At 51.9% G+C, this 21406-nt stretch overlaps 7 protein-coding genes across 7 annotated transcripts; 2 read left to right on the top strand and 5 right to left on the bottom strand.

Annotated features, from left to right (window-relative positions):
- Positions 1 to 144: 144 nt before the first annotated feature.
- On the bottom strand, positions 145 to 1244 carry MYCFIDRAFT_210004 (uncharacterized protein). Its single transcript, XM_007923709.1, has 2 exons — positions 1142 to 1244; positions 145 to 1086 (listed from the first exon to the last, which is right to left on the bottom strand). The coding sequence occupies exons 1-2, from the start codon at positions 1207 to 1209 to the stop codon at positions 207 to 209; spliced, it is 948 nt and encodes a 315-aa protein (XP_007921900.1). The 5' UTR covers positions 1210 to 1244; the 3' UTR covers positions 145 to 206.
- Positions 1245 to 1811: 567 nt separating this feature from the next.
- On the bottom strand, positions 1812 to 4817 carry MYCFIDRAFT_86238 (uncharacterized protein; the record flags this gene model as incomplete). Its single annotated transcript, XM_007922472.1, has 2 exons — positions 1812 to 4122; positions 4694 to 4817. The coding sequence occupies 2 exons, from the start codon at positions 4815 to 4817 to the stop codon at positions 1853 to 1855; spliced, it is 2394 nt and encodes a 797-aa protein (XP_007920663.1). The 3' UTR covers positions 1812 to 1852.
- A 772-nt stretch (positions 4818 to 5589) lies between these two features.
- On the top strand, positions 5590 to 6201 carry MYCFIDRAFT_121120 (uncharacterized protein; the record flags this gene model as incomplete). The annotated part of the gene is made up of 2 exons (XM_007923710.1): positions 5590 to 5662; positions 5717 to 6201. Coding segments are annotated over 2 exons (558 nt in total), but the record flags the coding sequence as incomplete, so codon positions are not given.
- A 778-nt stretch (positions 6202 to 6979) lies between these two features.
- MYCFIDRAFT_104185 (uncharacterized protein) lies at positions 6980 to 11735 on the bottom strand (the record flags this gene model as incomplete). Its single annotated transcript, XM_007923711.1, has 4 exons — positions 6980 to 8985; positions 9055 to 10378; positions 10440 to 10781; positions 10899 to 11735. Coding segments are annotated over 4 exons (4509 nt in total), but the record flags the coding sequence as incomplete, so codon positions are not given.
- A 641-nt stretch (positions 11736 to 12376) lies between these two features.
- MYCFIDRAFT_86239 (uncharacterized protein) lies at positions 12377 to 14481 on the bottom strand. Its single transcript, XM_007922473.1, has 5 exons — positions 14260 to 14481; positions 14122 to 14204; positions 13462 to 14047; positions 13221 to 13389; positions 12377 to 13139 (listed from the first exon to the last, which is right to left on the bottom strand). The coding sequence occupies exons 1-5, from the start codon at positions 14321 to 14323 to the stop codon at positions 12668 to 12670; spliced, it is 1374 nt and encodes a 457-aa protein (XP_007920664.1). The 5' UTR covers positions 14324 to 14481; the 3' UTR covers positions 12377 to 12667.
- Positions 14482 to 14625: 144 nt separating this feature from the next.
- MYCFIDRAFT_210008 (uncharacterized protein) lies at positions 14626 to 16064 on the top strand. Its single transcript, XM_007923712.1, has one exon. The coding sequence runs from the start codon at positions 14634 to 14636 to the stop codon at positions 15909 to 15911; it is 1278 nt and encodes a 425-aa protein (XP_007921903.1). The 5' UTR covers positions 14626 to 14633; the 3' UTR covers positions 15912 to 16064.
- A 1715-nt stretch (positions 16065 to 17779) lies between these two features.
- On the bottom strand, positions 17780 to 21342 carry MYCFIDRAFT_170670 (uncharacterized protein; the record flags this gene model as incomplete). Its single annotated transcript, XM_007923713.1, has 14 exons — positions 17780 to 18814; positions 18859 to 18873; positions 18936 to 18964; positions 19009 to 19037; positions 19076 to 19913; positions 19942 to 20426; positions 20454 to 20470; positions 20505 to 20623; positions 20664 to 20673; positions 20748 to 20847; positions 20875 to 20922; positions 20949 to 21014; positions 21041 to 21104; positions 21171 to 21342. The coding sequence occupies 14 exons, from the start codon at positions 21340 to 21342 to the stop codon at positions 17780 to 17782; spliced, it is 3027 nt and encodes a 1008-aa protein (XP_007921904.1).
- Positions 21343 to 21406: the final 64 nt, after the last annotated feature.

Genomic DNA, 21406 nt, shown 5'->3' on the forward strand with positions numbered 1-21406 from the left:
AGGTCTGTGGAGTGGTGGTGTTGTTGTGGTTGTGGTTGTGACTTGGTAACGCGAGAGGAGTCTATGTAAGACTCGAGAGAGCTGGAATAGAGCTCGGGACAGGGGTTGATCCGAGACCGAAAGCTTCGTGGCTGCCCCCATTTCCTCTCAAAATTCACGTGAGTCTTGCATTCCTTCTCTGACAGAGATTGATATATGCTGCTCACTCACACAAGATTTGCGAAGCCACTTTGCAGCACCTTGCGCCCAGCAAGCTTGTTTGCACAAGCAAGAGCCCCTGCAACATCCGCCTTCTCAGAAGTTGTGAGCTGGAACAGCATTCCAGCGATGAAGGTATCGCCCGCCCCTACCGTATCCACCACCTGCTTCTCCTTGTCCACGAAAGCAGGTTCATGGTGATACATTCCATCACTGGGTCTGATAATTGCCGCACCATCACCTCCCCATGTACAGCATAGAAGCCGTGCTTCCTTGAACCGCTCTGCTTGGGCCTGGAGAAAGGACGCAACGTCGGTATATCCGCCTGCCTGGGCCCAGGTTTTCGAGAAAAACACCACATCAGCCTCAGATGCCATCGCATCCAATCCGGGCCGAGCTGGCTTTTCCGCCTCGGCACTGGTGAGCACATCTGGGTAGGTCTCCTTGAGCCAACGCATGCAACTCACTGAAGTCTCTGGTATCCTGCCTTCGAAATGATACCATGACCTCTCGTTCTTAGCCTTCGTCCGCTGCTTGACCAGATCCTGGAACTCTCCAAGGCTCATCTCGGCCAGGTCGTTATAATTCACGATTGTCCGAGAGCCGCTTTCGATGCTCCTAATGATGAAGCTGCTTGCTGCTTCAGAGCTAGTTTCTCTACACAGTGACAAGGAAAGATCCACGTTTGGTGCGAAAGATTCTCTGATGAATTTGGTTGCTGCCGAGTCTGTTTTCGGCAGGGGACAGATGAGGCTGAGGTCTATGGATCGGCCATTGGGTATAGAGAGCTGCTGCAGTACTTCGAGGCTATTCGCAGCATTACCGCCCCTTCGTTTCTCCAGCGAGTTTGCACGAAGCTTGTCGTCCTCCGCGGGGTATTTGGAGACACTGATCATCTAGGTCAGTCGCATATCTGTATGCTTTCATCAATACCGTGCGGTACCTTAGTATTGTGTCAATGTAGCAGGCTCCAACCAGATTCAGACTTGTCACGGGTGGAGAGATATCCATGTCTGTCTGTCTCTTGCGGGGCACTGCCCGTCATCAGGAACCCAACTGTATTGCCACCTCTTTGATCAACAACATGAGGGCCGTCTTCGCGATGACGTCAGGGGAAATCGATGCTCAGATTGCCTGCAGAAAGCTTTGAGATTTTTTACCTTGTGAGCAAAAGTAGTGGTCCGGAAACTTGGATTGGGAACTTGACTCTCCACAACGATGTGATAAGCTACACAGAGATGCATGCATGCAAGCGAGACAAAACGAGGAAACCGGTGAAGGAGTCTAGACTATATAGCGCGGGATGACATGGGCTGGATTGTCATTGTTACTTGTGCGAATTCTCTCCAACTACGCCGAGAATCTTGGTTATATGGAAAGCATACTACTTCACAGTTTATACAATCTGGAGCATCTGGAATCCTCCTTCCCTGCTTCAGCTATCAGAATTATGAATACAGAGAAAGAGCACTCTCCTTCACAACTAGTATATTCGCGAATCAAGGCACTGTACATTGCTCGCTTCATGCTTTTTTTGAGATAAAGCTCTTGTATCTTCATATCACTCGGCACGGGGCGGGAAAAGCAAGTCTTGGTATCGCTGGGGTTCTCGTGTAGTGTAGCATTCGCTGAAAACTTCAGATACTACAAACAATCACACTAAGCGTATTGTTTCCAGCTTCGTTGCTCTCTGTTTGAAGGCATCCGCGGACATTCTAGGATCGTAATTGATTATCTCTCCCGTTTCGCTGTTCTCGAAATAGTCGACATGTATGGGGTCGTCGGCAGTAATCTGGATTTCTGAGCGGCGCCAGACACGGGGCAGAGGTCCTAGTCGGGGATCGTCCAGATATTCGTTGCCAGCAGCGTCAACGAAGCGTGCGCTCCATCTCCCTTCTTTCTGCCTGTAATGTACTGTCCAGCCTTCCGGTAAAGGGCCGAGGAGAGCCTCGCCGTCCATCACACCGTGAACGAAGGCCCAATCGAGAACGCGAAATTGCCGATCGCCACCTTCTGTCTTTCGAATCAAGAGCGGTGTGAAGAACCCGAGGAGCAGGCATATCTGATCTCCAGCTTGCATGTCGATCGGCCCGAATCCAATGTGTCCTGTATCTGTGGTGAAGAACTTTGTTCGCGTTATGGTGCCCTTCAATTTGGCGTCTTTGACCAGTAATTTCAATGACTCTTCATCATCAGGCGTCTGCGTGTTTTCAAGCAATGGCCGTGCAAGGTCTTTAAGCTGTGCCAGAGTCGGCCGATTGATGCGTTCTGGATGACGCTCTTGGGACAGATCTCTTGTCAAGCTCCTCAGCCAAGCATCCCACATTGGCTCTCCAGTCACGTACGTTCCCTCTGACAAATTATCTGGCCTGATCTGTCGCAACGTTGCAACAATGCTCTCGTCGTCACTTCCAGCCTTGTTGCTCACCGATTCCACAGTCATAATGATACGGCCTACAACGTCAAGGATGTTTGGGGGAGTGTGTTTGATGTATGCGCAGGACATTCCAGCCGCCAGGTAATAGTAGCCTGGAGTAGAGGCACCAGTTGGAAATGACCTCCAGTCAGTCACCCACGAGGGCCGTTCAATCTTGTCCAAAGATGAGATCAGAGTCAGCAGATCAAGTCGTCCGGTGAGCTGCATGTATTTGACACTAATATCCGTGAAGATTTCCAGTAGAGACAGTCCATAATCCGGACGCATCTGCTCCAGTAATTTTGGTCCCAAAAAGGACGAAACGCCATATACTTTATCCTGAGGATCACTGCAAGTATGTCGACGGGACAGTGCCACTACCTCTCTCAAGAACCACCCTAGTTTACCGTATGCAATGATTCTCTTCATGTATACCGACTCCTTGACGGAAGCAGGAACGCCTGGTCTGCCATCGAGGGCAACTATAGCACGTCGAAGACAATACCACGAGATCGAGTCAACTCCGCAGTACAACATTGCACTTTGATTTGCCAACCCAATTTCTTGGAGGACCCACAGTCGTCTGAACCAGCTCCGAGAGAAAAGGTCTTCAATGGCAGTCCACTGCAATTGGCTATAGGGCAGCGCTTTCGAGCGATCCCACCAATGTGGCTCCTGTGCTTCAGTAGATCGGTAGATCCATCCGTCTTCTGAACTTTCTACTTGCTGGCCTAGGTATTGCAAGGTTCCCAATGCAAGATTACTGTTCTCGGTGGAAAGTCCAAGCCATGAAATTACCCTCCATGCCAATGCATAGATATGTCGCATGCGCAGAACCTGTCGACTTCGCTCCTCAATATTGCCCTGATCGATGCAAATCCCATCGACCCAGAGGGTTCGGCTCTCAGAATAATGCCTTAGATGTCGTAAAGCAGTATCAAGATTTGCAGTAATTTCCAGCCGGTATCGCGTCAAACCCGTCGGAGTGGCATGGAATACTTCAGCGGTTTGTCGTCTTGACTTGTCCCCCCATGCATAGGAAAGCGCTTCAAATGCTGGTTCGGTTCCGACAAAATGTGAGATCTCATGGTCTTGCGGCTCGCAGTACTTGATGACCTCTTCATCTTGTTCCAAAGCGGTATACCACCAACGGCCTTCAGGCGATTTAAAAGGTCCTCTGTGGCATTGGAAGCCTTCACGAAGCGCTGCGTGGACGTCTTTGTTGGTGTGTGACTTGGGAGGATCCCAGTCTTCTGTGATGACCAGGGGTACGTGTTCGATCTGGAATCGAACGACATCGTAATAGTTACCGGGTAAGAGGTATATCAGTCGGATCTCATTGGCTCGCAGAGCTTTGTAGGTGTACTCCGGAAGCTCATTTGACGAAGCAGACGAGCTTCGGGCCGGACGGTTATCTGCTGAAAACAAACGGCCGAAGCTTTGTCGCAGTCGATTCATCCTTCTTGCGAACTTTCGACCCTTTTTCCGGCTCGAATTGGGCGGAGAGACTGGTTGATGTGTAGCATGTGAAGACGAGCGCGACAAATTGCGTGCAGCTGTGCCAAGTTAGCGATGAGAGAACGACGGAGGTGCGATGAGTAGCAGGACGCGAGGCTGATGGGAAGTAGATGTATAGCACTGCCTTGGAGCCTGACGAAGGCAACTACAGAGCTGCACACCTCCGTCATATGGGTGTGGCTCAAGATGAGGGTGGAATGGCGGCCAGGACATACATGTACCGTCGAGGCTGCGCAAGCCATGCTGTGAAGAAGGATGCATCGCCCTGGTTTAGCGCGCTCTACTGTACCATCGACAGACCCGTCACCCGCGTGTCTTCCTGCTGTGATGCGCCTTCCGACCCGACCATTCCAGGTCTGCGAGAGATGCCTCGAGGGGAAGGCTGAGCTCAGTGAAGCAGTCTAGATTCCAGCCCTCAAACCTTATGCATGCTATGCGTTGAGGCACGGCCACCAAGCACGAAGCGCGCGCGCGCGTAAAGCCGTGCAGACAACTGGTGGCGCAGGTACATGCAATGTTCAAATCGCATCTGACGGCGACGGCGACGGCGCGGCGGCGTACTGTGCTGTCGAAGTGGGAGGAAGTGAAGTTCGATGAAGGTGGCATGGGCGGGTGTTGCAACAGGAGTGCCAAGCCCCGCGCCAAGAGATTCCGGCCAGTATTTATGGCACCGAGCCTGCGCCATCTTTGCGTGCCCTGCCCTATCTCCACTTAGACCAGTAACAAAGGGTTGTTAGTATAGCTACGTATCTATAACAACTCCGCCACTATAAGCTACTATAGCTAAAATAAGCTCCCGCACATACTATATAATACCCTTTGTTACTAGTCTAATCCGTTTATATCGGGATTTAGTAAGCGTATATAAATAAAGCGTCCTAAATTTTTTTTTCGAAGAAAGAATACGTAGTACCTAGACCGAAATTTGAAAATCCGCTACGGTAGCGACCTAGATAAATACTTTATATATACTAATTACTGTTTTTTATTCCTTAAACGATAGCCCTAGTTTAGGAAAATCGAATATAATCTAAAAACTAAATACGCTCGGCTATATAGAAGGCTACTCCGTACCGCAACGATAAGAATACATACTATTTAGACTATAATTCGAAAAAGTACTACTAGTTAGGCCTAGATAATTATATTATCTAGGACTACTACTATATATTATATATTAATTTGTATTCCTCGACGAGTACTTCCTTAGGAGGGGAAATCTATATAGATAGCCAAAATGCGATAGAAACGGCCTAGACTAGCGATAGGATCTCTGTATCTAAAGGCTAATAAGCTTACTCTACCACACCTTAGCTATATACTATACCACACACCGTGACACATATACCAAAATACTACCTACCTATACACCCTCAAATAATCCTATCTTTGGTCTGGTCTCGAGATAGTGCACTGCCTGGCAGCGACTCAACCGTGCACATGTACCACGCTTGAGAATGGCGCCAACATCACGCATTTTTCTCACCCGCCATGCTCAGGCCGAGAGCAACGTCGACCTCGACTACAGCAGTATGTCTGCTGAGCACCTCCAATCCATCCGCATACAACACTAATCGACACCAGTCCCCGATGCCCCTTTGACGGCCTTAGGCAAGAAGCAGGCCGCTTCTCTCGCCCTTCAGATCCCCAAGCTTCAAGAAGAAATCGACCTTGTGCTTTCCTCGCCTCTCAAACGTACATTGCAAACCACAAAATTAGCCTGGGCCCCGGCGATCCAGCGTCTAGGTGGGCTATCCAAAGTCCTCTGCCTGCCCCAAGCGCAAGAATGCAACGGATGGCCCTGCGACACTGGCTCTTCCAAAGACACTTTACTAGCAGATCCAGAATTCGCAGAATTCGACCTCTCCCTCCTGACGCCGGACTGGACCTCCAAGCAAGGCTTCTATGCGATCGACATCGTGAGTCTTCATAAACGTGCACAATGGGTCCGGCAGTTCTTGAGAGATCGACCAGAGAAGAATATCGTTCTGGTCGCGCACGGTGATTTTCTGAGAACCATCACGAGAGAAGCAGACCGTTTCTCGACTTATCCTTGGAAGAATGCCGAGTGCAAGGTCTTCTCTTTTGACCCTGGATGGGTGGAGGAAGATGAATGCTATCTTCGCGAAGAGAAGACAGTAGCCGCTTCCGGCGGTTATGCGCCGACCAGCACTGAGGCAGATCTGTGGCCAGTCGCTCAATAGGCATGTCTGCTCAGAACATGTCTGTGCTAGATGCGCAAAGCAAACGCCAATTGTCGTGAAAGTGGCATGAAAGCCGCTTCGAGCCAAACGTCCATGCATCGAGCGACTTAGAAGATAGAAGAGTCTATAAAAGAGATAGATATGCGTAGAGGGCCGTGACAGGATTAATGCATTGTCACGAAAGGCCTTTCATGGTCATGCTTCGTGGAGACCAGTATTAAACACCATGTCCTACAGTTTGAAACCTGACATGCTCTCCTACCACGATCGATCCAGTGATCATTCAATGCTTCCAACAAGCGGAAAAATTGCGTCAATCATCAGTCGTCAGGTCCACGAATATTTGCGCTTGATCCGCGTTCAACTTGTCCTTCTTGCTGCCTCTGATACGCCTGGTAGGCTTTTTGACGCCTTTCCCACATTTGACCGGGCTTCTTGAGTTTCCTGAGGTTGACTGCAGAGGTTTTCGAGAGATCTGCGATCGGCTTGGCGAGTATGCGATCTTCTTCATGGGACTGCCTCCTTGCTTCGAAGGACTTCCTCGTTTTGCCGGGCTGGCCTGGCTGGGCGAAGTCTTGATAGTCTTCCTTGGGCTCGGACTCTGCTTCTCAGCAATGTGCTCTGCATCTTGTGTGCTGAAGTTAAAACGGTGGGTACCGTCGGCGTTTGTTGGCAGGTCAAAAGTCCAGTGTCTGTCGTCCATCATACTTAGCATCTTCTCCAGCAGCTCATTGTGTTTCAAAGTCTCCCGATTTCCAAACACGACAAGCTTACTTCTCCCTCTCGTGAGTGCGACGTTGACGCGTCTCCAGTCTTTTAGCAAATCGCCTACAATGCGAACTGCATTGCTCCGCACCATGGATATAATAATGCATTCCTTGTCGCGTCCTTGGAAACGATCGGCGGAATCTATCTCGACGCTGTCCGGGATGTTTGCTCGGCGGAACAGTTGCCGCATGAGAGCTAGTTGTGAACGGTATAAGGTAATGACACCAATTTCAGATCCAGGAACGCCGCGTGCGATGAGAGCGAGGACGGACTGTGCCACAAGTGTCGCTTCGAGATTGTTTGTTATTTTGCCCCCGCCACTGAGAGTCTCAAGAGCGCTCGTCCCGAGCTGGCTTGTGTTGGCAAAGAGGACTCTCTGATTCGGCTCAGTAACGCGATTGAGCCAGCATGTAGACGGCATGGTATAGCACGGCGCATGCTCATCGTGGAGCCTGTTTAGTGCGCCTACGTCATCTGCTTGAAGTATGCGAGATGCCACAGCCTCGTTGCCACAGCGCAGCTTGCCATGATAGATGAGCTCATTTGACAAGGTCATGATGTCTTCGCACATCCTGTACTGACGCCCGAGATCTACCACGGCGTCTGGCTGTGCTTCGCTGAGCTGGCGAAACAAGCTGACGTCGAGCCCTCCCTCAAGAGCGGCTTTGTTCTGTACCAATGGCGGAAGCTGGTAGTGATCACCAACCAATACGAACTTTCTCGCATGCAGCAGTGGTCCGAGTATAGTCGGCAGTGTAATTTGCGATGCTTCGTCCACGATGCAGACATCGAAGGAGCGCCGGTTGAAGAGCGCATGGTTGGTACCCATGCACGTTGTGGCAACGATGCTCGTGCCCATAAAGGCGTCGTCAACCTCTTCGATTGTGCTTCTTGGCTTCGCTGCAAGCTGTACGAACTCCTGGACCTGAGTATTAATCTTGGCCGGAACTCCCAATCGCAGCACGCTGTTTTCTGGCACAAGATCCTTGATCTTGAGGAGAATGTTGTCGACTGCCGTGTGGGTGAAGGAGGTCAGGAGTATCGACTTGTTCTCAGCGAGAAGAGCACGGATAATATGTGCTATCGTTGTTGTCTTCCCGGTACCTGGCATTCCTAGGATCAGCGCATAGTCGTCAGCGGCAAGAACCTTTTCCACTGCATGCTGCTGATCGTCGTTCATGGTGCCGAGTTGGGTCGGGTTTGCTGACTCATTTCGGCATGCGGGCGATGGCGTGAAGGTGGGCCTCATGTCAAAGATGATCTGTTCACGGAGCTTTTCGTGGATTGGATGCGCACTCATCAATCGCACAAGATTGTTCCGCACCAGCGCCAATCCGTTGGAGAACTCGTCCTTGTCCAGACGATAGCGCATCTGCTGCTGGTTGTCGTCTCTGCGAGCCTGATCTTTGCTTAAGCCTCGGAAAGCTTGGTTGTTCTTGCCGTCAAAGTCAGCCTCTCGCATCCTGGCATTCCCGAGCTTGCGGTCGACGGCCACACTGATCTTGGCCGGAGAAACTTTCGTCACGTATCCGTTGGCGAGTGCCCACTGGCCCTCCTCGGATGAGACAACCACAGGCTCGCCAACAGTCAGCTGACTGCCTTCCGTGAAGCTCCCACCCGAGGAACCGGGCGCACGTTTGAAGGAGTAGGCGTAGCGGTTGATCTTGCCGCCTGAGCCTTCAATGTCGTCCACAGCAGCTTGACTGGCGACTTTGGAGTGTGGAAGGTCTTCTTTGATAATCAAATTGCCAAAGCAGCGACCAGCACTTTCCCGCTCGAAGGACGTCATAGTCCAGAGCTCTTTCCTCAGTCTGCTTTGGTCGCGTTCCTCGAAGGTCAGAAGCTTGTCCCACCTCGCGAACCATTTCTTGAGCGTCGTCGCTCTCTCAAGAGAATTACCGGTCTTGCTCTCGAGTTCAAGGTGTCCAGTCGCTTCTTTCCATATCATACTGTGCGTTTTCTTGTTGTCGTCGATCATCCCAGCAGATTCGAATGTGCCGTTCTCCACCAATGCATGGTATGAGAAGCAAGACTCTTGAGCATAGCATCTACCACATTTGAAGGGATTGCGTAGAAGAGCGGGCAATCCTGATTCTTCCATTGGCTGAGACGCCGCTGGAAGGCTGGTGAGATGTCCTGCGGCATTTGCTTCTGGCGGATTCCTCGCGCGGAAGATGTACGAAGCAAGTCGATTGCGCTGCTGCACCATTTGTTTGACCTCGTTGAACGGTGGTGCAATGCGTGACATCGACGAAGACTCAAGGTAGTACAGGATACCTGCCCCAACTTCAACATCGTACCGATCCGATAGGAGCAGCGTATACAAAGCTGTCTGAGCTCGATGTGATGCCGATTGTGTGGTCCGTCCAGTCTTGACCTCGAAAGGCACAATGAGATTCCTAAGATCCGGTGCTCCTGGACGACTGGTCGTAGTCGCTTGCACAGTCGCATCGATGTTGCCTTTAAGCCCATATCGAGGACTCCAGACGTGTTCTTCTATCGCGATGAGCTTGCTGATACTCATGAGTACCTTCCCACCCTGCCGATCGTCGACTGTGCTGTCTGCAGCTGGCTCGGATTTGACAAAAACTCTTGACCATGCTTCCAGTTCACCCATTTTGGCTTTGACTTCTTCAATTGCAAGAACATTGTCACGCATACCCAGTTCCCAAAGCCCTTCGACATGAGCTTGCACTGTCCTTTCGACCATTTCGTTCAGGAATTTCTGATCCCATCTGTCGGCAGAGAGACATTGCTGAAAAATCTCGTGAAGAATTTTGCCATATACCATGGACTTGTTAGTCTCACCCGTTGCCTTTATGCGGTCCTGAAGAACAGCCTTCCGCACGCAGTCAAAAGAATCGGCGACAGTGGTTGCAGATAGCATATGGTCGGGATGCACAATCAGGAAGTTGCTTTGCTCGGTGTCATCGATGAATGTCTCTCCAGAGGGCGGAGAGCTCGCGACCGGCGTGCTATTGCTGTGGCGTCTCAGTTTGGCGATGTTGACGATGTTCCCTTTTGAGACGGCAGTGTCAAGCCAGGAGTCGCGCAAAATAATCACTTCGCTCGCCCGAGTCCGTTCGTCTTCAATTCTAAGAACCTTTTGTTCACATTGACGGCCCTTGCTATTGGTGTATGATCCTGTTCGCACGTCTATAACCATATACCGCCGGATTCGAGAGGCTGCATTTGCGTTCTGATTTTCGAGGCTTGATTGCGTCGGTCGTGATTTGCGCAAACTCTTTCGAGGGCTATGCTTGCGCGGAGATCTCTACACATATGCATGAGCTATCTACTCCAATATATACTCATCTCTTGGGACGGTGACTGACCCTTAATGCTTGCGTTGCACTCAACTCTGCTTGCGCGAACGAATCTTCATCAATCTCGTCACCACCAAACTCATCGTCGTCGTCCTCGATAAGAATGGTAGGATGCTGTTCTGCCGATTTGCTTGGAGCGCCTGTGTCGATGAACTGAGACTGTGGCGGCGGGTTAGGATGCGAAGGAATGTCGTGCAATGACCTCTCATGAAGCGGGATCTGAGAGCATAATTCATCCAGATCATCAGCGGTCAGGTCAAATTCATCATCCTCGAACTCGTCTTGCCCGTTCTTGGCGGCTGCCGACACAGGTTCTTCCCGTACTTGCGGGACTTTGGGCTGACTTGGAGCCTTTGTCACTGATGGCCGCTTGTACGCTGGCAGGGGCGCTTTGCTCTGAAGTGTGTACGTTGGAGCTGCACCTGGGTTCAGAGGATCTCCGACCGCTTTCGAGGGCTCGTACCTGACGCCGCCAGATTGTGTTCGCTGCATCTGCGGCCTTTCTTTCGACTGCGTATGATCGAAGAGTATTGCGGGCGGCCTGGAGGCTTGTGCTGGCACAGCTGGTCGCCTTGTCTGCAACGGACTTGTGTTTGCAGTTCTCGGCCCTGAGTTTGCTCCAGAGTTAGGCAGAGGACTCGAGCTGGAAGGAGCTTCGGTACCAGACATTGCTGTTGGTGTATCTTTGTGCGTTTGCTCAAGCCTTTGAGATGCCAACGTCTCTTGCATCTTCTGCACCATAGTAGCGACCTTACTTTTGCCACCGGATCCAATGGCAGTCTGATCTTGCCAAATGGCAATGCTTGCTCGACTATTGGTACATCGCCGCTTGTTCTTGCTGGTCGGCCAGTCATTTCCAGTGCTTGCCCATCTTCTCAGCTTTCCGTCTTTGAGGGGCGTCTCTAGTGGTCTCGGCGAAGCCTGGAAGATGAGGCTGCTGATTTCCGGGAGCTTCAGAGTGTCCCCTGTCTGTCTGCCGTTTGCATACTTTTGCCACAAGTCTGCTGCGGGATCTGCAGCAGGGGTCTTGAAGGTCGAAGTAACGTCCTTTTGTGTAGAGTTCTGATTCGGTTGAGATGATGATCCTGGGCATGTAGGTGACGAGCTCTTAGCCCGTCGTCGCTTTCTTCTATTTGGTGTAAGGAGATCTGACGAGCTATTCGGTATCCAGCCAATCTGTTCTTGAGGCGACCGTTTCAAGGGTTCTTCTTCTTTGACCTCATCCACGTTTCCGATCAGCTCCTCGAGCGGCAGACGTGCACCCGGTGTGTATGTGAACGTGTTCGCGTGGGGTATCGATGGTATTTGACGAGTGCTTCCGCCCTCATGCTGTGCATTCTCTGCCGCTGTGTTGTCGCCCTTGCCATTCTCCGTGGCACTCGTCGTTTCCGAAGTCTTTGCAATTGCTTGCTCGCCTCCCGCTACGAAGTGGAAAGCCTGTAATTTCGACTTGGCCTCTGACGTTGCAGGAATTGCGGGCTTGACAGGTACATTGGTCGGAGTATCGTGCAATGGCTGTCGTCCATGGTGGTATCGATTCCATTGTCCTGGTCTGGGCTACTCCAACGTTAGCACGTAACTCGCCGCCGCAGCAAGTTCGGTGGCTTGCCTTCTTGGGTTCCTGGTCGAAGAAGCTCTTGGTGCGAGTCGCCATTGAGCCTCGCTATGGATGTGAGATGTGACCAGCACACTTTTTTATGGCATTTGACGCGTACGAGTACGAATATGCACCATTGCTGAGCTGTCGTTGAATGTTTTGGCGGGTCGAAGTGGGTGACGCGACAGGACGCGCGCTGTCGGAGCCGGCGAAACATTCGGCCGTTTCTTTCACAAGATAGCGTCAGACCTTAATAATCATCTACACAGGTACCTTCAGCCGCCTCTCGAACATGCACACATTCGAAGATTTCAACGAGCCATCATTGCACTGTTGGATATCACGTTCTGATTTGACATGGTCTTGTCTTCGCTACTTCCTCTCGAGGTTCGGATACACTAGCAGCGTAGAGATACATACAATGCTGCTAGTCAGCGCTGGCAAGTCCCTTCTCAAAGGGAATTGTGAAAAGTATGCATTTAGACACCCGCTTGAACGCTGCAATAACCAAAAAGCACACTTCCTCTCCTGCGTTGCATCAACAGCACGCATTTGTCTTTCCCTCGTCTCATTCGAGACCCATGCCGCTTCCCATAATTTCCCAGGCTGCAGACTTGGGCTGCAAGTCCTCGGACACTTGTCACTCGAATGCCCCCAAATCTAGCGGCACTGAACTGCCTCGTCCAGCTCTGTATCTCTTCGGTCCACCAATGAATTCTCGTGGCTTAGGCAATTGGTCGTCGCTCTGGAACTTGAACCTGCTATCCTGAATGGCCGCTCTCGGGCCTGCACTCCGAGCGCCGGAATCCGCTCGATCACGGGTACCATTTGTCAACGTGTAGGCTGAGGGGTCCATGGTGTTCATCCTTGGTGCGGCCCCAGGAGTTCCTATGCTAATGCCACCGGCTGTCGGAATTCCGCCTGGCGTGCTCGCTTTCGGTGGCGGAGGAGCTGGCGCGGGAGGAGGAGGTGCCGAAGGTACTGAATTGTTCCGCGCTCGCGTCGTAGGCGGAGGAGGGGGAGCATGCTGAGCAGGTCGACTGGGAGCGGGCGATGCTGTTCGATTCGCGCCAAAAGCATTGCGTGCTGCTTGTTCTGCTAAGCTCGTTTCTCTGTGTCCATTCGCTTGGGGAGGTGGTGGCGGAGGTGCAGGAGGCACAGATCGTCCGCTGTTGTAATTATATGGGTCGTACTCATTGTCATTCTCCACCACGCTCGCAATCCTTGATGCTGGAGCTGGAGGCGGTGGAGGCGCTGGCGGAGCACTGGGAGGCGAAGGCGTAGGTCTACTTATAGGTGCGGGCGGAGGTCTGGGAGCACTTCCTGGCATAGGTGGAGGAGGAGGAGGTGCTGTTGAAGGTGCTGGACTTGATGACGGCCGCGAAGAGTCTGTCGTCGGTAGATTCAACATCGATACGGACCCCATTGCCAGACCTGATGGTTTCCGCGAAGCAGGAGGTGGGATCGGGGGCTTTTTGCCTATTGGAGGTGGAGGCTTCGGTTTACTTTGCGCAATGTCTGGTAATGAATGTGTGCTCATCGGACGCAGATTATTCTTCAATGCAGCCACAGAGGGTATCGTGGGTGCTGCTCCTCGAGGCAAAGGAGGAGGCGCAGCACCAGGCCTAGGAGGCGGTTGTCCATTTGGTTTCGGTGTTGCTGGCGCTTGTGCTGCAGGAGGACTCTTTTTCGAATTCGTTTCTGGGTCCGAGTCGTATATGTTCACGCCACCACCTCTGCTCTTCAACTTGGGCATTCCTCCCGCGAACAACCCTCCTAATTGAGGTGCACTCTCCATAGCTGCTCCCGCTCCTGGATTTGATGTCTGGTCGCTATTGCTTCTCGCTCTGTTTGCGCCCGGAGGCGCAGGCGGTCGTAGGCCTCCAGGTATGGGCGGCGCACCGCCCACAGGTGGTCCGCCCGAGTCTTTGGGCTTGTCGATTATGGGTGCGGACCTGTCGTTAACAACTCCCACCTTCTTGAGTCGCGTGCCCTTTTCAATGTCTCCCAGTAGAGCTCCCTGCGCCAAGCCGCGTCAGCTAATCTCCAGCACGTCCACTTTCACACAGTTCTAGTCCTCGCTTTCACACGTACTCTGCCTTTCACTTCCGCTTTAGAAGGTCTTGCCGGGGTATTCGATGGAGCTGGGCCTGGTGGAGGGGGCGGCGGAGGAGGACCTTTGTGCCTGTTAGCAAACATTCTCAAGGACCACGAGAAAGCTGTGAAACGTACCTCCGGCCATGCCAGCAGGCATCGGGGGCGGCGGCGGAGGAGGCGGCGGTGGTGGTGCAGGCATGGTGAGAGGTTGTCGTTGCGCTGCTTGCTCTATGCGCTCAGCCTGCAGCTCGATTCTAGAGATTGCCGGGGAGAACAGTTTGCGAGCACATGTGAAGCGCTTGTGAACAAGTAAATGCCAGCAGGCGACAGAATAAAGAAAGGCTGCCGAGAGTGTGGTGGCAGAGATGCAGTCGGAGGCACTCACAGGTGCCTGACCTGAGGCGATCCAAATGTCTTGGCCCGGCGAGCGAGCGATGATGCAGCGCGCAAGAGTCAGCGCGAGTTCATTACTCCATCGCAGCGGACAAACACCAGGCAGACGAGATATAATGCATCCCAGGACGAGGCTCACAGTTTGCTCGGACTGCCTGTCTCTATTGCGAAGACCTCGAACGTCGCATATCAGACTCCCGGCTCAGTCGCCATGGAATTACTGTAGCTTTGGCACAGCTTCGTGCCAACCACGAGCCCATCGAAGCACGAGAGCGCAAAATGCTGGCATACGGCAAATCAGACATCTCGCCGCCCAGGCTGCACAGCAACAACAGCCGCCCGCGCCATATCAGGCGGCCGATCTGACTTCGATCCATAATCGCGTGCAGGAGCTGGCCAGGTCAGTGCTGAAGCCTGACGATGGAAAGATTCCAGCCGAAGAGCGAATCCTCTACGTACTGGAGCAGCTCGAATATCTGGCCAAGCTTATATTGGACGAACGAGTGGCATCGGAGCCAAGCACAAGCACTCGACAAAAGCCCATTTCCCGTACGCAACAGAAAGCGAGTGCGACTTCAGCACTGCTAGGTAGTGTCAACGCAAGGGCATACCCAGTCTCAATCACTCGCGCCTCTATCCTGAGCTCCATTTCTGAGAAGGCAGAAGAGATCGTTCGTCATCCAGACGTCTTTATCTCCCCGGGAGTGCTGAAAGCGTATGTCAGTCTTCAGAGCTTACTGCATCAGCCATCCTCATTTCCAGACGTCTTCGATCTCTATGCGCGAAAGGCAATACCGATTCAAAAAGGAAATACCATCACATATTCGTCAGCATCACCGGATCAGATCAAGTCTGCCGTGCCAGGCGAAACCGCAAAAGCGGCATTGCATGCTGCCATTGAAGCCCATGACTTGCCTCTGGCAGTGGACATCATCTCCACCACGTACTGTACGCCAGCTTTCAAAAAAGCCAAGACATTCAGACAAGCAGCATTTCCAATTGTCGGACTAGGAGTTGCTCCACTTGCTGCATTGACTTTGAGCACCACATTCGCAAATCTGCAGCAGACAATGGACACTAGCATGGCTACCGGGATCGCCTTTGCTGGAACTATGACCTACGTCGGAGCCGTTGCAATGGTCGGTTACGTCGCGGTGACCACGGCAAATGACCAGATGGACCGAGTCGTGTGGGCCTCCGGCGTGCCGCTATGGGAGCGTTGGGTTCGAGAAGACGAAAGAGCAGCTATCGACAGAGTAGCAGGAGCCTGGGGTTTCAAAGAGGTTGACAAGAGAGGCGAAGAGGAAGGTGAAGACTGGGAGGCTTTGCGTGAATGGATTGGCTCGAGAGGCATGGTTTTGGACAAGGTCAGCTTGATGGAAGGCATGGAATGAAGACATACCCAAACGTCGTTCCATTCTGGCTTCCAGAGACACGAGGCATCTCCCACTTGATCGCTGAATCGCAGGACTTCTGCACCGCGTCTTGTCGAGTGGTACAGAGACGAAATAGGACTATGAAACTCAGACCAGAAGTTTGCTACTGTGTGACACGAAGCATGGTCGTCGCAGTGTTGCATGATCATGCCTACGCGGCTGACATTTTCATGCTGTGCGCAGGAGAGCGCGGCGTGCGCTTCATCAAGCTGGTGGGATGAATTATAGTCTCCGTGACTTTCCGCTCGCGGTACTGCGGTCGATGACACTGGTCGAATCCCCTCTTATACCAGTGCCTGAGATGCTATGGCACGTGCACTCAGCAGCGAAATCCTCAGCCACGACGGCGACGCAGTCGATACAGAATCACCGAGGCAGAAGAAAAGGTGTATGCTATCAAAACTGGACGTCACTGTGTTGTTTGGCATGCCACTCCTTGGTGCAGCATTGGCTGGCATAGTCTCCTTTCCACTCAAGGCACCACACAAGACAAGTGAGGCCACTCGCGATCAGCTCTTCACCTGCGATGCGAATGGTAACGTCTACTGGACAACAAGGCCCCCTGGTTTATTCGACACTCGCTTCGCGTTCGCCATCAATCTGGGATTCGGAAGCTTCTCATACTCAATTGCCAAGTCCTTGGACTTGGCATGGGATCTTGTCATTGGCCGCGTTGGACAAGCTCTATTCATCAGCCTTACCTACATCACCTTCAAAAGAGCGCTTACCACATCTCGAAGAGCTTATGAAATGTCATACGAAAAGTTCCTGGCTCTCACGTACGCGCCAGGCAGTTTCATGGCATTCTTGGCATACCTCGATGACTCTGTACGGCACTGTGGCTCATTAAGACACTTTATGGTCGCTCTGGCAATTGTGTATTGCACTGTGTACGTGCTAATCTTTCCCACCTTTGTGTCGGCCATGACTGGATATCAAGCGGAGCTCAAGCCTTTTGAGAACGAGACCAAGATAGCGATGAACACTACCCCAATATGTGGCTATCTTGCTTACGACAGTCTTGACAATTTGGTCGACTGCGTGGAAGTGTCACAGAACAGGAGCGTCCTCACCGCAGTGGTTTGTAAGTACTCCGCTCTTATGCTCCCACCATCTCTGACTAACAACTTCACCGATAACATGTCCATATTCGGCCAACCACAAGAGGGTCCTGATGGCCAACAAATCAGACTTTCCAGCGCTTCTTTCAATCCTCCCAATGGCGAGATGTATTTCATTCTCGACGGCGCAAAACAGCCCACATCGCAGACCGAGATGTTAGATCATGGTCTCTGCCAACCAGCGGTCCAGGATCCAAACTATCAATGGGGCTTTTCTTCGCTACTGCTACTCATCTTCTTGGGCGTGACCTTCTTTATACTCTCAACGCTCTACTTTATCTGGATTGACACCTTGAGGCTTGGTTATGCAGACAACGTTGAAGATATTTTTGGTCCGTTACGAGCAGCTTTTAGTGTTTCGGAAGTCATTCGGCAAGAGGTCGGAGACAACGCTGCGCAAGCAACTGAGCATGACCTACAGCGAATTCTGAAGGAGAAGAGTGCCAGGCTTCGTATTGAGCCTCGGATGTTTGATGAGAACGCATTTCTTGGTGACCGAGCAATCACGATCCAGCTAAGCACTCCTGCACGATTGTTCGCAGGTCAAGGTTGGAAAATCAAAGCACGAGGCGCCTCAGCCCGTCATCGAATGTAACAACATCAGCGTGCGAAACCTGTTACAGGCACTGACTATAGAGGAAGGCTGCTTCACAAAGGACATAAGCTCTTTAACAAAAATTAAAATGCCATTCAGTCGATGATACGCTATTTCTGGCACAAAGACGATCCAGAGATCTGCTCTCCTTTCTTGCCCACCACCAATGCCAAGCCCTCCGTCCTCACAACATCTTCCTCCCAAAACCTCTCAGTAAACAACCTTTGCACCCACTCATCAGACACCCTCCACTGCTCCCTCCTCGGCAACTTCTCGGTAATAGCAAACGGTGTCCCCGCTTTCTCATACTTCTCCCAAACCTCGTGTGTCCCAACTCGCCTCACCACGAATCCAGGTGTCTCGGAAATCTGATAGCCGGCATCACCACCGAGCAAAAATTTCAACAGCGCGAACCCTAGCTCTGCGAAGGAGTCATCGTTGAAGAAGGGTTCTAAGTCGTTGGGATTGTGAATGAGGTGGAATGCGTGGGCGAATTCGTGAGTTAGTGTTAATGCCACGCGGAGGTAATGTTTTTGGAGTTCGCGGAGGGAATTTGTTGAGAGGGCTAGGGTTAGAGCTGAGAATGTTATTGCTATGATCACGAGAGTTGAACGAGTCCCGCGTAGAGTGAAAGTTACGCCGTCGCCGGTGAGTTCGATGTTGTTTTGAGAAGAGAGGATTGTGATGAAGTGTTGTGAGGTTTCTTTCAGGCGTTTGTGAATGCGTGTGGTTTGTTTGGAGGAGAGAGGATGGCTTTGAGGGAAAATCCGGAGCCGGGAGAGATTTTGGATGTCTTTGATCTTTTTTCGAGAATTGTATAGCAGGGTATACCAGAACTTTAGGGCTTGTGGACTGGTTATGAGCTTTTCGAAGAGGATGATGGCTGGCTTGAGGAGGTGGTATTCGGCATCTTCTAGGTTGATGAAGTGTGCGCGGGTAATAACGATGTTCTGGTGTGATGCAACCCATGCTTCGAGAAGTTCGGAGATCGATGTGCATGCATCAGGATTCAAGGCGTCAGGTCGATCGAATCTTCCAATCTCGCGAAGTGTGTTGATGGTCGCTTGCAGTCGCCTCTGATTCGGTTCCGGCACGCTTGGTCGTTCAGTAAGCTTCAGTCCGAATTTTGAGAGAAAAAAGTTGACCTTTGACATGGTGTATCACCCGATTCTAGAGAGCAGTGTTCCACTTGGCCGATGCTGGTCTTAGAAGTTAAAATTTCAGCAGGAATGCAAGATTGTCCATTAGAGAGATTAAGTAGATGACGAAGATGACATGGTGAATATGGAGTTCTGCTTCCGACGATGAGAAACACGTATTGTATACCTACTCGTAGCACGCCGAGCAAGATCAAGATCTGCTTTGCATCTGCCGGTCAGCTGAAGCATCAGCCATGATCATTCCACCGACTCTGGTCAAACATGCGCACCAGGGTTTCGCCCTCAATAACGGTGAGGACTTTGCTCCTCAGTTCCTCGATCACAGGCGTGTTGGTTGCAACAGCATGAAGTTCGTGAGTTGGTACAGTCCTTAGATTCAGACTTTCTCTGGATGTGCCCTTATGATCAAGCTGAAGCACGCCTCCGAGCACGAACTGTTCAAAGGCAAAGCCTAGTTCCTGAAATTCATCGTTTTCGAAGCGCAGCTCCAAGTCCGGCCCGATGACGGCATTCGAGAGGCAATGAGAACACTCGTGCACGACCGATACAGCGCCAATTGCCCATCGACGCAGCAAAGCTTCGGGGGGTAATTTTGCAAGGTCTATTTCAGTCAGCAAAGATGTTGGAAGTTCTATGATGCTTTTAGTTCCAGAGGAGTCTCGACGATACGATCCATTTGGTCTTGTTTGTGCGTCGTGACACGGCTTCTCCATGCGGGTGAAAATAATGGTCACCAACTCCGCCAGCTGAGTCAATATTCTTTCTACCCTAGCTTTCTCCTGAGGTGGAAGGGGTTGCGAGTGGTCGAGAAAGACTCTCTTGAACTGATCGCCGTTCATCTTGCCAAAAAGAAATGCATGGAAGAAATGCAATGCCAGTCTGCAGGTGAGGATTCGACTGGCGAGCCAAATGGTTGGTGCAAGATACACGTAGTCCACGTACGACATACCGAGCCAGCGGCATCGTGCGAATAGTGGATGTGGCAATGAGCTTGCTGTCTGATAGAGAATTCGACCGATTGCAGGCGATGAAGGTTTGATCAGCGCCAGCGCCGATTGAATGCCAATAATGCGCTCTTGCGTCTCTCCAGGAGACAGAGCGGGATCCATGACGGCTGCTGCTGGACGGGATCAAGAAGGCTTGAGCGGGCTTGATCAAATACTTATATTGCAGCTCGCCTGCAGGACCAACCCTTGATCGCCTCTGGACCCAAGACAATGTCATTGTGTACTTTCGCGAAGAGATAAAGTGAAATGTCAAAGAAGACTCAAATGTCATTGTTCTGGCGACGCAGTCTCGGGGAGTCGCAGCCCACAGCAGACTGACGAGGCTCGCTCCACCGAGCATGATGTGCTGCTGTGTGAAGTATGTGAAGAGCAGGCGCTGGTCTCTGGGGATCACAGAATGCACCGTGATCGTGTTGGCGACGTGGCATAATGGGGTGGAGGAGGTCGAGACGGATGTTTGTAGGCACATGCGTTCCAAGGCCGTCAGTGCCCGCGCGCGCCGGGAAGTGTATTCAATAGACGTACTAGTAGGTAGGCAGGAACCGTCAAGCAACTTTGAGCACGGTCCCTGTTCGCGCACGGGCGGCTTGCTTGTGCTCTCAGTTCGTAAGGTTCACAGGGGCCAAGCTCGAGACTGATTAAAAGGCAAGGCTAGTGATGGAGCCCACCATCCAGTATATGGTATACACATTGTATATTATACCGTGTATACAGCCTTTACGGCCGGAGACCTGGTATACACCCATAGAGGAGTTATGTAATACGCTGATAACAGCCTGGATACAGGCTTAGCAGCCGGACTTCCTAGGTTATCAAGGTATTCGCACGGGCCCTTACCTGTATACACCGGGTATATACTGGTATATTATACGGTGTATACAGGGCCAATTCCTAGTATACCGTATATCCACATCCCTAGGCAAGGCAAGCTCACGGGTGACGCACGAGCCACGCCAAGTCAAGTCGAACGTGCGTCGTGCGACTGACAGCGTTCGGTTCGCGCCTTGTCGCCTGGTCTTGTAACGCATCACTTTTCACTTTTCACATCCACCTCGACGTCGTGCTTCGCGCGCGCCCTCGCTACTTCTAGCCGACATCGACACTTGATCCACGATTGAGTGCAATTCGCCAGAGTCTGGTATAGCGCGTCGCCTGCACCGCGTGCCACATACTCCACACTCTCACCAGCAGCAAACGCCGACACGATCCATTTTCAAGGCCGCTGTTGCTGCTGCTGCTGCTGCTGCTGGAAGGCTTGACTGCCTGGTCTTGCCTTGCCTTGCCTTGCCTTGCCTCGCCTCGCCCTGCCCTCCGCCGCCGCCGTCCCTTTCGACATCGAGAACGAATCGCGTCCGTGACGTCAGGCTGTTCTGCTCGGACACTCCGACCTGCATCTTTGGCAAAGCCATCAACGTCCATCGAAATCCCCATCACCACTCCCGCAATCTCCACTCGCCCGTACACGCCTGAGCGCATTACCCACCGACTTCGATCCATCCCAGCCATTACTGGAAGACACCTGAATTCGGATCTGCTGAGAGAGGTGGCGGTATAATACGGCACACCACTC

The sequence above is a fragment of the Pseudocercospora fijiensis genome, assembly GCF_000340215.1.
Source record: "Pseudocercospora fijiensis CIRAD86 unplaced genomic scaffold MYCFIscaffold_1, whole genome shotgun sequence".
In the NCBI taxonomy this organism is placed as follows: Eukaryota; Fungi; Ascomycota; class Dothideomycetes; order Mycosphaerellales; family Mycosphaerellaceae; genus Pseudocercospora; species Pseudocercospora fijiensis.

What these genes read in the sequence shown, in the direction of transcription:
- MYCFIDRAFT_210004 (XM_007923709.1), bottom strand. Translation starts at nt 1,209, where the DNA reads ATGGATATCTCTCCACCCGTGACAAGTCTGAATCTGGTTGGAGCCTGC. An exon ending in TACATTGACACAATACTAAG is followed by an intron (nt 1,087 to 1,141) that starts GTACCGCACGGT and finishes CTAGATGATCAG; the next exon opens with TGTCTCCAAATACCCCGCGG.
- MYCFIDRAFT_86239 (XM_007922473.1), bottom strand. Translation starts at nt 14,323, where the DNA reads ATGCCTGCACCACCACCGCCGCCTCCTCCGCCGCCGCCCCCGATGCCT. An exon ending in GCCTGCTGGCATGGCCGGAG is followed by an intron (nt 14,205 to 14,259) that starts GTACGTTTCACA and finishes ACAGGCACAAAG; the next exon opens with GTCCTCCTCCGCCGCCCCCT. An exon ending in AAGCGGAAGTGAAAGGCAGA is followed by an intron (nt 14,048 to 14,121) that starts GTACGTGTGAAA and finishes GGCTTGGCGCAG; the next exon opens with GGAGCTCTACTGGGAGACAT.
- MYCFIDRAFT_210008 (XM_007923712.1), top strand. Translation starts at nt 14,634, where the DNA reads ATGCATCCCAGGACGAGGCTCACAGTTTGCTCGGACTGCCTGTCTCTA.